Source organism: Triplophysa rosa, linkage group LG15, assembly GCF_024868665.1.
Source record: "Triplophysa rosa linkage group LG15, Trosa_1v2, whole genome shotgun sequence".
NCBI lineage: Eukaryota > Metazoa > Chordata > Actinopteri > Cypriniformes > Nemacheilidae > Triplophysa > Triplophysa rosa.
In genome coordinates, this window is record NC_079904.1 from 5445461 (window position 1) to 5459361 (window position 13901).

Genomic DNA, 13901 nt, shown 5'->3' on the forward strand with positions numbered 1-13901 from the left:
TATCTACGTGGATGTTAAAGTCACCAACGACAAGGAGTCTATCTGCGGCCAGTACTAGTTCTGATAAGAACCCACCAAATTCTTTAATAAAATCTGTGTGGTGCCCTGGAGGCCTATATACAATAGCTAGAATCAATTTAAAAAGTGTTTTATCTTTAGTATTAGGTGTTGAAACATGAAGAACCATGACTTCAAAAGAATTATATTTAGAGTTCGACTTCTGGGAAATGCTAAGAGAGTTATTGTAAAGTGCTGCGACACCTCCCCCTCTGCCTTTTAGACGAGGCTCGTGTTTATAATAATAATCTTGGGGGACAGATTCATTTAAAGCAATATAATCATCTGGTTTTAGCCATGTTTCTGTCAAACAGAGCATGTCTATTTTATGATCTGTTATCATATCGTTAACAAAAAGTGCTTTATTAGAGAGAGATCTAATATTTAGCAATCCGAGTCGTAACAGTTGATTATCTGTATTTTGTTCATGTTTAGTTTGTTTAACGTTTATTAAATTACTTTCAAGAGGTTTACGCATTATTTTATGTTTGCTAATCCGGGGGACAGACACAGTCTCTATTTTGTGATGTTTGGGAGAACGGATTACTACATGTTGTACATTTTGTGTATTCTGCGACGTGAGACGGCAAGCAGACAGTTGGTTAAGCCATACTGTCTGCTCCCTGACCTGGGCCCCAGCGAGTCAAGTTTTAGCATTAGCATTAAGACTTTTTGCCATATTTCTAGACAGGATGGAAGTCCCAGCCCAGGAGGGATGGAGACCATCTCGTTTCAACAGGTCAGGTCTGCCCTCAAAACTCTTCCAGTTATTTATAAAAACTATATCATTCTGCAGGCACCACTCAGACAACCAGCCATTTAGTGATGATAATCTGCTGTAAATCTCATCACCACGATAAGCAGTGAGGGGGCCAGAGAATATTACAGTGTCTGACATCTTGCTTGCGAGCTCACACACCTCTTTAATATTATCTTTTGTGATCTCCGATTGACGGAGTCGAACATCATTTGCGCCGACGTGAATAACAATCTTACTAAATTTACGATTAGCCTTAGCCAGCACAAAGCCTTAGCCTTTGCGATCTTCTACTTTTCAACAGACTGTTGTTGTACTTGCACATCTTATGCCTTCTGTGTTGCCTGGTCTTGTAGCTCGAGATAATGATAACAAAAACAGTCCCGAGCAGCACTGTGGCAGATTGCCTGCTAGATTTCAGCCTGTCAAATTTGAGGGTGTGAGTCTGATATAAAAAGAGAAAAGGAAATTAAAAACATCTTTAAAAGGCATCATGTTATTGCTTGTTCTTTCAGGAATGCATCGGTCTCTCGGATAGCGAAGTTTATCAAGAATCTATTCATATAGAGGTTAAAATGAACAATTCTGAGAACGAGATTCTTGTCTGATGCACCAAATGTAACCGAGCAGAAATTGGCCCGCCGAGAACATGCATTGTGCCTGATGTTTGGTTAAGAATTACTCCCTTCTCTCAGATGCCCTCCAGTTATCAGATCATTCAAAACCATTTAGACAACAAATTAAACTTGCACGGAATAAAAAGCTTGAAATGAACAATAATGTCATTCAGAAAACCCATGAAATTACACTTTAAAAATAACGTTCTTTTCCCTCCCCACAGTGCAATGCATTACTACTTCATGGTATATCAATCACCTAGAAATTGAGACTACAGAAAGCTAAAAAGAGTTGAGGAAGGCATGTCCGAATTTGCATCCTGAGGAGACGTGGCAGGAATGTTGGCCAGGAGACCAGCTTCAGGCTTGAGATTTAATATTGAGAAGATCTAAAAAGGCACTTCTTCTGTGATAAAGATGAACAATTCTGCTTTGGATGCCATTGCTCAGATCACACATCAGAATTGCTCCAATTCCAGTGTTGGAAGAAGTCAAAGGTTGAGCTGGAGAAATCTATCACTAGAACGGTCTTCTGTAAAACAAGGCCTTTTTAATTTGTTCTTTTTCCTCAAATGACTTATTAGCACAAATCAAACTGATCCACAAACACCAATAGAATAAATGAGTTTGTTGCCGTTTGTTGGATCAATGTGAATTAGCCCACTGCAATGCTTGACTGATATTTACTGATCACATATTTTTAATTTTGTTCAGCACATAAGAAAAGCTTTAAAACTTGCTGAACTAAACATTTTGCAATAAGGTTGTATTTGTTAATGGATACCTAACATCTGCTAACACTGAACAATACTTCTACAGCATTTATTAATCTTAGTTTGTTCATTTCAGCATATACTTATACACGTATATATTTATTATATATTCAATCAGAGTTGTCTCTGTTAACATTAGTTAATGCACCATGAACTAACAGGAACAACTATATTGACATGAACAAACATTGGATTAATAAACGATAAAAAACTGGAGGACTGGAGGCAGGGGCGTAGCACAGAATCTCGGGCCCTGTGTAAAGGCAATGTGTGGGGCCCCTCCACTCTATATATCAAGTAAATTGTTATATTTATTTATAATACAGCACTGAATCTCATTTCTGTATGAATTGTGATATACTTAAATAGTCCAAAACATTACACATTTAACTATTGAACAGTAAAAAATTATGCATTTATGTTACCCACAGTACCGTGTGGTGTAAGAATAGGCTAGTACTGCATAAATGGTAGTAATAATGCCACTTCATGACTGTAGCTGAGACTGCCAATTAATATTTCTTTAAAAAAATGTCAAAAAAAAAAGAAAGTTGAGAATGTCAAGAAATTTTTTTTACTAAAAAGGCCTAAATATACTACTAGTTATTACTTACATATTTATTGACCTTTTTAACTTCAGCGTGTTGTTATTTTAATTGAATGTTTATATATTATTAAGGATAAATCGAATATGTCAGAAGAACTGCCTCAACATCGTACATATTCAAAGTTTACCTCAATACGAAGATAAAAACAAAAAGCGCGAGATGTTTGTCCTTACATGCGCTCCGTAGTCCGGTGTAACTTACAGTACATTGTTTTCAAGTCATTGTTTTAAAGTTAGCAGCCTGCCCTATATTCAATTCCAACTATTTCTTGGGTTATCTGCTGAATATAACTCTCACAGTCTCCTGCCTAATTTTTTTAAAGGCTAAGAACTGCAAATTTGGTTTTAATTTAGACCACCGTGATCGATTTCAATAATTTAAGCAGGCTTCCAAAAATACCGCCACTGCACTCAGGAACAAAAACAATACATTTCCGACACAAATACTAAAAACAAACTAGCCAAATACTACTTTTATCGGATCAAGTACTAGCTGTAAAGTGTATTGAACTTCATCTACCTGTCGATGAGACTATCCATCATCTGCTGTGAGCGGAGTGAATACACACTCATACAGCCTATCGTGCAGTTCGCTGTTGCATGCGTGCTGTGCTCATGTGAGGCATTTACACAGATGTCTGCCGAAGCATCTCAAAATTAGCGGAGAACCGAGATGTTGCACAGACGGGCAGTATATGCGCACAATTGTAAAATAATAATAATCATAATTTCAGGAACTTCAAGGCCCCTCACATGCCAGGGCCCTATGTACTCAGTCACCCTTTTCCCCCCACTAGCGACGCCCCTGACGGGAGGATCTAATGCCATTTATGTAACTATGTCTTCAGAGGTGTATTAAGACCTTACATAATAAAGCGTTGTTTTATTAGAATGAGTTATTTCTATCTGGTACATACACCGCGGGTCCCCTTATTTGGAATTCGCCATGTTGAACAGTACCCCTAAACGGACAAACTGTTCTATATAGAGCATTTCATAAATACGTTATCGCCTTCAGCAAAGAAGCGAAAACGTGATGACATCTTATGAGCAGCCACCGTAGTGCTTCGAAAGAGAGGGGTGGAGTGAGCCGTTGGTTGTAATTCACAACCTCACCACTAGATGTCGCTAAATTTCATACACTGGACCTTTAATGTTAACAAATGTAACCTTACTGTAAAGTGTCACCACTATTTTATACCCAAAACAATAAATATCCCCAAAAATGCTAAATAGAAAGAAGTAATCAGGTGAATTAATCAATAAAAGTGATCCGATTTATGTTAACTATACAGCACTCTGGCCTTTTGTCCATTATAATCCTATACTAAAATCTACAGTAAAATACAAACATAATTGAAGATCAGACGTGTGAAATAGACGGCATAAAATAACAGATCAAACAAAGGCTCGCTTTCCAACAAAGTCACACTCGATTACTATACAAATATCTGAGCCACTGGTGAGGTAATTATATTTTAGCTGGCTGTTTAATTCATGTTACATTTTTCACTCCAGCTTCATCCTATTATAAAGTGAGAAGGGAAAGGCCTTTGCATGTTAAACTACTAATCTGTCTCTAGGCCATACATTTGCTTTTTCTGAGTCGAAATGAGATAGTAAATTACGGAAAGGACCACGAGCTGGGACTCGAACTCGGGTCACCCGAAGTGCTGCTGCACAACATGTCAGCGCACAGTCCACTGGAGCCGATGAGTCGTAATGAACCTCTATGCCTTCAAAGACACAAAACTACAGAAAAACAAAGCCGGGTAGCTTTCTACGGTTTACACACAGCGAGCAAAAATGGCTTTTATGCCAATAACTCCGAAATGTGAGCACTGTACATTGAAGGGAAAATGGTAAGTAATCTTTGTTAAATAGACAGATTGGATGTTAATCATGTAATGCGCATCATTTGCGTTTCTTGGTGTAAAAAGAGTAGACTGACTAAATGGTTTTTTTTATATTGCATTAAATTTCAGTTCTGGCTCATTTTAAACAGTTTTGCTTGCTCTAACACTATGCAGCAGGGATGCCTGTGGTACTCTATTGAAAGAGTCTCTATTGAGACTGAATGCCTTTCATAGTGCCTCATTTCTCAATGACCTTTTTCCACATACTGTCCGTGGAGAGTGAAAGACATGCGTTTCACACATCAGCCTATATTAATGCAAGACCTGTCTACTTTGACCCATTTACCCTAACACTTCTTTAGCCCAGCTCACCTAGCTGTTATCTGTGAATACATGTTAATATTTGATGTGTGTGCGGTCAGAAGGACCAAGGTGAGTCCCAGGACTGCTGACGGTGACAATTGTTATATAAACGAAGAATTTTTCACCTCCTGGTTTTGGTGTGATCTTTTTGGGGGGTGTTTGGAAAGCAGAACGAAGGACAATTCCTGCTGAGAATGTCTTTTATTTTTTCATTGCGAAAACACAGCTCATTTCAACAGACTGTTTCATTTCACTGTCTCCTAATTATAGTCTTTCTACCAGCATTACCTCCAATTACAGCACAACACCTCCTCTTCCAACGTCCCCGCTGCGTCACCCAGATCAACACATTTTTTCTCGCCAAATTACACCCACCACCCAGCCATTTTATACGTTTCTGTGAATTTATTTATTTACTTCTTGGTTTGACAGCCTCAACAAATAACGATTGCAAAGACAGGTACCTTAACCTTGGTATTTGTGCAGCAAATGCACAGAGCAACAGGAGTTAATGGGCCATGTCAGGGGGTAGGGTCACTCTCCCAGGCAGATGGCTGGAGGGTTTTGATCCGCTTCTTTATCAAAAAGTCAGGGTTTTTTGGACCATAAAGGCACTGTTTTCGCCCTGCAGGCTGACAAAATCTCAACCCTGCGTAAACTCAGAACACATGACTAGACTATAGTATGCATTGTTTAATATTTTAGAGTTTTAAGCATTCACATCAAACCATCAAATGATTAAGAGGGGTTTAGAATTTTAAAGTTTTACTTAATTAATATTGCATATAGGAATATATAGTCTGTTATATTTGACCTGTGCTTCTCTCTCCTTTATCTTAAATGTGTGCTTTCACTGTGCGTCCGTGTGTCTATGTCTGTCTATGTGTGTTAGTACGTGTGCATATTGTGTGTGTGGAGTGTTTTGTATGTGGGTATGTCTGTCTTCTGTGTTTTTACAGGTACAACTTTAATTGTTTTGCTTATAGTCAATATGTCTCATGTACAGCTGCTTTGTAACAATGAAAATGGTAAAAAAGCGCTATATAAATAAAGTTGAGTTGAGGGTTACATGCTCAACTTTTGATGCTCAGCAGATGAATTTGAGCTTGACCTGGTGAGCCACACAAAATTATAAAAGGGTAATACGGACCTCTAGTGGTTACAAACGTAATTTGCGCACTAGACATGCCCAATAGTAGAGATATGTCCCGAGTCTATTCAAAACCTTGTTTCATGTGTCATTCACCCTCTAAACATTTTATTTTTGCTTGGTAAAATGTTATCATTTCATTTTTACGTATTCACTTGGTTGTGATTACTCAACTCAACTCAACTTTATTTATATAGCGCTTTTACAATTTTCATTGTTACAAAGCAGCTGTACAGGAGACACATTGACTACAAGCAAAACAATCAAAGTTGTACCTGCAAAAACAAGAAAAGGTTGAAAACACAGAAGACAGACACACCCACACACAAAACACTGCACACACACAACACGCACCAACACACACAGACACAGAGACACGCGCACACACACACACACACACACACACAACACACACACACACGTACGTACACGGACAAGTACGCACACACGCTCAGTGAGAGCACACATTTAGGATAAAGGAGAGAGAAGCACAGGTCAAATATAACAGACTATAAATTCCTATATGCAATATTAATTAAGTAAAACTTTAAGATTCTAAAGCAGCCCCCCCGGTCAGGCAGATAGTGCAAAAACAGTATGCAAACGGTGGCGAGGAACCCAAAACTCTAATCGAGAAAAAAAACCTCAGGAGAACCCAGGCCCAACCAGGGGATTCCAGTTCCCCTCTGGCAAAAGCTGCTGCCTCTGCACAAGCTCCAGAGAACTTGCACAACAAGGCTAAATAAAATAAATAAACTTAATAATAAAATAAATTATAGTTTAAGATTATCATTAATAATCTAATAGCATTTGAAATTTTGTGGTGAAGACATGTCAAGAGACCGCGTCCTTCTTTATCCAGCTCTATCATCTCAGCTCTTGTCAGGTCCCCACTTCCCATTCTCCGCTCTACCATCAGGTCAGGCCATGAACTGCATCCTGCTCGCTGTGGTAACCTTGGAACAATGAGACAAGACTGGCTGAGAGTAGAGTACTGTTCTGTACTCTTTGATGCAACAAGTACATCAGTTGTGTTTTTGGTTCCGGTTGATCTAACTAATGCAGCCTAAACCCTCTGAAGATTTATATTATGGAAGAGTAGTGTATGCAAGATTAAAAAGATGCGTCTTTAGTCTAGATTTAAACTGACAGAGTGTGTCTGCCTCCCGGACAGTGCAGGGAAGACTATTCCAAAGTTTAGGCGCTAGATAGGAAAAGGATCTACCACCTGCACTTGATTTTGAAATTCTAGGTATTACCAACTGACAGGACGCCTGAGAGCGTAATGCACGTGAAGGACTGTAATACAAAAGGAGTTCATTCAAGTACTGAGGAGCTAAACCATGTAAGGCTTTATAGGTAATAAGCAAGATTTTAAAGTTAACGCGATGCTTTATAGGTAACCAGTGCAAGGTTGACAGAACCGGGCTAATATGTTCATACTTTTTTGTACGTGTAAGAACTCGAGCTGCCGCGTTTTGGACCAATTGGAGTTTTTGTAATAAGCCTGCAGGGCAACCACCTAACAGTGCATTACAGTAATCTAGTCTTGATGTCATGAATGCATGAATTAACTTCTCTGCATCTGAGATTGACAGCATATGACGTAGTTTAGATATATTCTTAAGATGGAAAAACGCAATTTTACAGGTGTTGGCGACGTGGCTCTCAAATGACAGATTACTATCGAATAGAACGCCAAGATTCTTTGCTGACGACGAGGGTTTTATGGAACATCCGTCAATAGTTAAACAGTATTCTTGGTTGTTACTTATAGCAGTTTTCGGTCCAATAAGTAACACTTCCGTTTTGTCCGAGTTCAGTAATAAAAAGTTGTTACTCATCCAGTTTTTTATATCGACTATGCATTCCATTATTCGATGGAACTGCTGTGTTTCATGAGGCTTCGAGGAAATATAAAGTTGAGATTACTTGTAAGTATGTGGATTACTTGTAAGTATGTGGCATTAACAAAGGCCCCAGATAAAAAAAAGTCTAAAAAGTTGAACAAAGTTTGACAATCATCGTATTCATGTGTTTCACACAATATATAAAATATGTGCCATATCAAAGTACCAACCTTTCTAAAAATATATAAAGAGAGAGAATCTAATATTTTCGATTACAAAAAACTCAACAAAAAAAAAACTCATATGATATGAATACAGTGTATGTGGGTGTTCTATTGGTTCCCATCCGTCAGAAAACATCCCACCAACACGTTACCAGCAGTGACCCCCATCCCCCCCACAGCCCATTATAGTTTCCATTACAACCAGTTTAATTCACATTAAAACAATTAGCATTTCTGTGATGGTTTCTATTGTTTTTACCAGCAGGGAAACCACACACAGTCCGGTGAATGCATACAAGAGCGCACAGCCTCCCGAATCCATTTTACTGCGGCAACGACTTGTTGGATTGAAGCTTCCACTGTGTATATATCACAAATTATCAGGTAAATTAAGCGACAAACAAATTGTCTTCTGATATTGACGTTATCGCTAGACCGCGCTGGTGATGAATCATGATTCAATCTCCACGCTGCGAGCGAAGGGCAGATTCTTATGTATATCTTCTATGCTACACGACTACATTACTAACTTACCCGCAATTGTTTTATCACACTGCTTAGTAAACTATAAAAGGACCGCACCTGTCGTCTACACCTCACTGCGAAATAAAATAACACAACGCTCTGTCGTTACTTGTATTTTGTCACATCGTGCTTTCCGTTAACACATCATATTAAAACGCCAACGCAACCGTTCGACTTTAGGCGCTGTGCAGACTGATCGACGTGTGACGTTAAGTACCGCGAGAGCAGGCGGCTCCGTATACTTTCTAATAGTTCTCGCGGTACTTTGATGACATCCGCCGATCGATCTGCGCCTCGTCTGAAACAGCTGTTTGTTTTGCTAGCATAAAGCATTTCTAGACGTCTTTTCAGAATCGTTTATTGCTTTAGTAATGAGTTTTTAACTCATTTGAATGGTGTTAAAGAGTAGTTTTAGGATATGAGAACGTTACATGTCTCGACACAGGAATGTTAACTATGCCAGGCCCGGTGTTTCGTCCAAGTAAGCTTTTTTCATATTAGCATCGACTGTGTGTGTTGAACCCAAGCATGTTCGTTTTGACATTTTCTGTTTTACTTTATGACGCTTGTGTGCATTAAAATAACCATTATTTTTCTACCAAGCATAATACAAATAAAAAAATGTTTACTTGAATGAAACAATATTAGGTGAACTTTACGTCATCTTTGGTCAAATAATAAAGGAAAACAATGCCAATACATCTTCATTAGCATGTGTATTGAACACCTCTTGACAGATATAATATGAATTTACAATATTTCTAATAGAATTACATAACTACCGTAAGTGTTACCATAGTAAAACCATGGCATTGTTTTTCTTAGCACTGTTTATTTTTCCTCTTGCAGTCATCCCATGTTTGGCCGTTACCTGAGCACAATGGGCTCTCCGCCAGCTCGGACCGTTTTGAGACACTGGTATCCGCCTGGTCATTCATGGTGGACACGACCGCCACACTTTCAGCACCAATCTACCTCTTTCGGCACTGTCAGACATCCCTTCAATCGCCCCCCGCGTCCTCCAGATCCATATAACTGGAGCTCCTGGAGGAATACCGGTGTCCTACCCCACACTCATCCCAGACAAGGCGTTCATCTTTCTAGAGGTCTGATGGACCATTCTGAAACAGAGCCACCACAGAAAAGGAGAAAGAGCACGGATGGAAGGTCACCAGCGGAAATATCTTCACGCTCAGAAGAACGCTCACCTCCTAAAGGCAGCAGGAGTCCTAAGGGAAGTCCTGAATGGCTTAGAAATGGAGCTAATGTTCCAGTTCCCCCTGGGAATTTTCCTTCAAGCCCTAAAAGTACTGCAGCCACACCAGGTGAGGCTAAAGGGTTTACACTTGTATTGTTGTGTTGACATTATTTACATATGTTTTAAAAGTAAAAACCATCCACTCTTGTCATTACAGAGTTGAAGAGACGTTGGAAGGATTTTTCTCACCTCTGTGATGCTAGAACGTCTGCAGAGAGGGGGAAACAAAAATTGCCGTTTGATTTCACCGTGTTGTCCTACAATATCCTCTCCCAGGACCTGCTCTGTGATAATGCGTACCTATACAAACACTGTAATGCCTGCGTTCTGGATTGGAACTATAGGTTCTCAAATATAATCAAGGAGTTGGCACAGCACAGCGCTGATGTAAGTGACCGAACCGCTTGCATTCATTCATTTTGGCCACTGTAATGTTATTCTCTTCTGTCCACATTCACACATAAAACTGTGTACAACATCCAATAATGTGCTGATATTTCTGCAATCATTTTCACTACAGATAATGTGCCTGCAGGAGGTGCAAGAGGACCATTATAAAGAACAAATCAAACCTTCTCTAGAATGTTTAGGTATTTTTCTTTAAGTAATCCTTAAGTAGTTTTAGGTTTCTATTGATTCGTTGGTGTCTGTTCTTCAGTATGCATTAATTTCTTCAGACTTTTTTTGTATAATGTATAATATTCAGTTCCCTGCCATTTAAACAGGCTACCACTGCGAGTTCAAACGAAGAACAGGCGTGAAGCCTGACGGATGTGCTGTGGTCTTCAAACGCGAGCGCTTCTCTCTCGTCTCCTGTCATCCTTTGGAGTATTTCCGTCGTGGCATCCCTCTCCTCGACCGTGATAACGTAGGCCTGGTTTTGCTGCTGCGGCCTATTGACTGCAATGGCTCTTTTGCAAACATATGCGTGGCCAACACACATTTACTGTACAACCCCAGACGCGGTGACATTAAACTGGCCCAGCTGGCTCTGCTGCTGGCAAAGATAAGCCAGGTGGCCCAGTTACCTGATGGCGGCGTCTGTCCTCTGGTGCTTTGTGGGGATTTTAACTCTGTTCCTTGGTCTCCTCTGTATCACTTTATTAAGGAAAGCAGACTGGAATATGATGGCATGCCTATTGGGAAGGTAGAAAAATCTTGGAATGAAAAAGTATTTTTGTATTATATTAAATGTTGCAAGTTTATTTTATCTTTCACAACCTTGACATCTCTTAAATTGTTTGGTTTTGCAGGTGTCAGGACAGGAGGAGAACCCAAGAGGGCAGCGTATACTCACCGTGCCAATTTGGCCCAGAAGTCTGGGCATCTCTCAGCACTGCCAATATGAAACCCCAAGCAAAGGTGTTCACCTTTTAGCCCTAATCACATATTATATATTACCTGATATAAAACAGCAACCAATTTGTTAAAGATGGCAACATTCTATATTTCACCATTGACAAAAAGGGAACAAATAAATAACATTGCAAGCATTTTTTCTGTAAAAGCCTCTTGCATTGATTTAATTATATATTGAATAATAAGCTGTAATTGCATTTTTTGTAAAAGATTTAATGTTATTATTTCTTCTCACAGATCCTGAAGTGAAGGATTTGGAGCAGGCGGCTTTAACAGCAGTTGATGGGTAAATCCAGATATCTAAACCTATATTCATTTATCATGACAAAGGCATGTCATTTAGATGCTCAAATATTTGAAGAGTTTGGTTGAAAAAACAGAACTCAGTTTTTACATTTTCAAAAATCACGTTTTTTATTGTGCATTCCAAGTAATATCAAGCAATCTGCAGTTGGGTTGTTTTGATTAAATAATCACTAAAAAAAATACGTTTTTAATAATTGAATTATAAACTTTTCATTTCTAATCTTTTTTTGTATATTTATGTTTTCAATTTTGTCATTTTAAAACCCAACCTCTGTATTTCTCATGTCAGCACGTTCATTTTTAATTACCAACATTGATAATTGTTTTCTCATGTAGATTTACTAAGCCTAGCATTCAGCACAGTTTAAAGCTGACCTCAGCGTACTCCCACTACCTGAAAGAGAGCAGCCATCCTGAGATCACCACCTGCCACTCACGGACAGCCATCACTGTCGATTACATCTTTTACTCCGCAGCTCTGGGGGATATGATGGCTCATCCAGGTGTGATTTATATTTCTTGCCGCAGTCTTTTTAAATTTATAAAGTGGCTGTAGCACTTTGCGGGCGACCTTGTTGCATAAACTTGTATTTCCATATTTGATTTCTGAAAATGTGCTCTCAAAAGGATGCAGGTAGAATACCAATGTAGATGTTACATCACCGCTCCTGTAAGCATGCGAGCTGTGATGCTGCAGTTTGATGCAGTGCAGTAGCTTCTACAGAAAAAACTCTGCTGCGGGGTTACCATGGCACTGATCGCATTTATACCTTTATAACAAACCACTGACCACTGTCAAAGATTAGTGCATCATAAACCCCAACAACACAAACATAGAAATAAACGAGTAACAAAATATTCATCAAACATGCTGAAATTATTTTTTGGGGGGTGAACTATTCCTTTAAGAAAAATTTGTGCAATACTGTGCATATAAACACACCCATCCTTTTTTTATTTCTTACCCAGAATGCAGTGTGTCACCAGACAGGGGTCTGCAGCTGCTGGGCAGACTTGCCCTGGTGGGGGAAGCTGAACTCCAGAGGGTCAATGGCCTTCCCAACAAACACAACTCTTCTGACCACCTGCCCCTTTTGACACGTTTCCGTCTGCACCCTCAAACCGAAGGCTGAGAGATCTGCAGTGTTTACTTGCATCGTATAAGTGCTTGCAGTGTGTGACCAGATTAACAATGACTGTAAACTCACAGTTCGATGTAAACAGTTCAGTCGTGACTGTGTTACACAGGACATGGTGTTCATACAATCAGAAACTTGATTATAAATTGTCACATATTCATTTTTTGTCTTACGACAAAATGAAAAGAATTGGAGCTTGTCTGTAATGGGGCAGTCTCGCACACATCTCACTCCAATGTGTTGGGGTGGTTTTTAAAAAAAAAATAAGGCAGCTTTGACACTAAGGAAGTCAGTGAATTAAGATGTTTATATTTTTATTTTCAGTTTGAACAGATTTTAAAAGGTGTATCAGTTTCATCTGCATACATTTTAAAGATTGAAAGAGCAATATAGTAAATAAATAATTTTATCTAGTAATTAAGTCTAATTAAGTCTTATTTGTGTATTGGTAATGTGTTATTGCTGTTTTCATTAAAAGTAAAAGGTCAGTGAAAGTCATTGGACAAAATGTGCAGGAATAATTTTCCCTGCATGTTTTCAACACATTTTGTAATTAAAATGTTTTGATTTACATGCTATGTGGCACTTTAACTTGGGCCTGTGGACTATTTGATGCGTTTTTTCTTATTGAGTGCTCTGCTAGTGAGCTGATATGATTCAGGTGTGTTCAATTAGAGAAAATTATTAAATGTGTTGGTCCCCAGAAAAAAAATCATCAGCTGCTTAATAACTAAATCTATCTGAAAGCCTAGCAGATACAGATGACATAAAAATATATTATTTGTATCCATCAGACGTTTGGCTGCCAACTACACTCTTAAAAAAGGTGCTTCAAAAGGTTTTTTGATGCCATAGAAGAACCTTTTGGTTCCATAAAGATATTTTTTTGGCGGAACCAGAAATGGTTCTTCTATGGTATCGCCGTGAAGAACCTTTTAAGCACCTTTATTTTTAATAAGTGTAGAGAGATTAGAAGCTGTTTCTCATATATTTCACAGCAGTTTAAAAGTAGTGGCGACAGACTTGACAGATTTTCATTTTGTCCCCATGTGGTCTGACA

General features: G+C 38.8%; 1 protein-coding gene and 1 long non-coding RNA gene across 5 annotated transcripts in view; one reads left to right on the forward strand and one right to left on the reverse strand.

Moving 5' to 3' along the window:
* LOC130565988 (uncharacterized) overlaps positions 1-9762 on the reverse strand; it is a 36831-nt gene extending 27069 nt beyond the window's left edge. For all 3 annotated transcript variants that reach the window (XR_008964423.1, XR_008964422.1, XR_008964421.1), the window contains exon 1: positions 9651-9762. This is a non-coding gene — a long non-coding RNA (uncharacterized LOC130565988). The remainder of the gene's footprint in view (positions 1-9650) is intronic.
* On the forward strand, positions 8296-13258 carry angel2 (angel homolog 2 (Drosophila)). Of its 2 annotated transcripts, none has more exons than XM_057353191.1 (9): positions 8296-8638; positions 9629-10104; positions 10195-10424; positions 10558-10627; positions 10763-11184; positions 11291-11399; positions 11634-11682; positions 12039-12205; positions 12672-13258. In XM_057353191.1, exons 2-9 carry the CDS (start codon positions 9636-9638, stop codon positions 12833-12835), a joined length of 1680 nt encoding a protein of 559 aa, XP_057209174.1. In that variant the 5' UTR covers positions 8296-8638; positions 9629-9635; the 3' UTR covers positions 12836-13258. The 2 variants fall into 2 exon arrangements, with proteins under 2 accessions (XP_057209174.1, XP_057209173.1); XM_057353190.1 differs by lacking the exon at positions 8296-8638 and adding an exon at positions 9071-9260.
* The last annotated feature ends 643 nt before the right edge of the window (positions 13259-13901 follow it).

Excerpts from the sequence above, each read along its gene's own strand:
- angel2 (XM_057353190.1), top strand. The coding sequence starts at position 9,211 with ATGTCTCGACACAGGAATGTTAACTATGCCAGGCCCGGTGTTTCGTCC. Across the intron at positions 9,261-9,628 it reads AGGCCCGGTGTTTCGTCCAA|TCATCCCATGTTTGGCCGTT; the intron begins GTAAGCTTTTTT and ends TTCCTCTTGCAG. Across the intron at positions 11,683-12,038 it reads GCTTTAACAGCAGTTGATGG|ATTTACTAAGCCTAGCATTC; the intron begins GTAAATCCAGAT and ends TTTCTCATGTAG.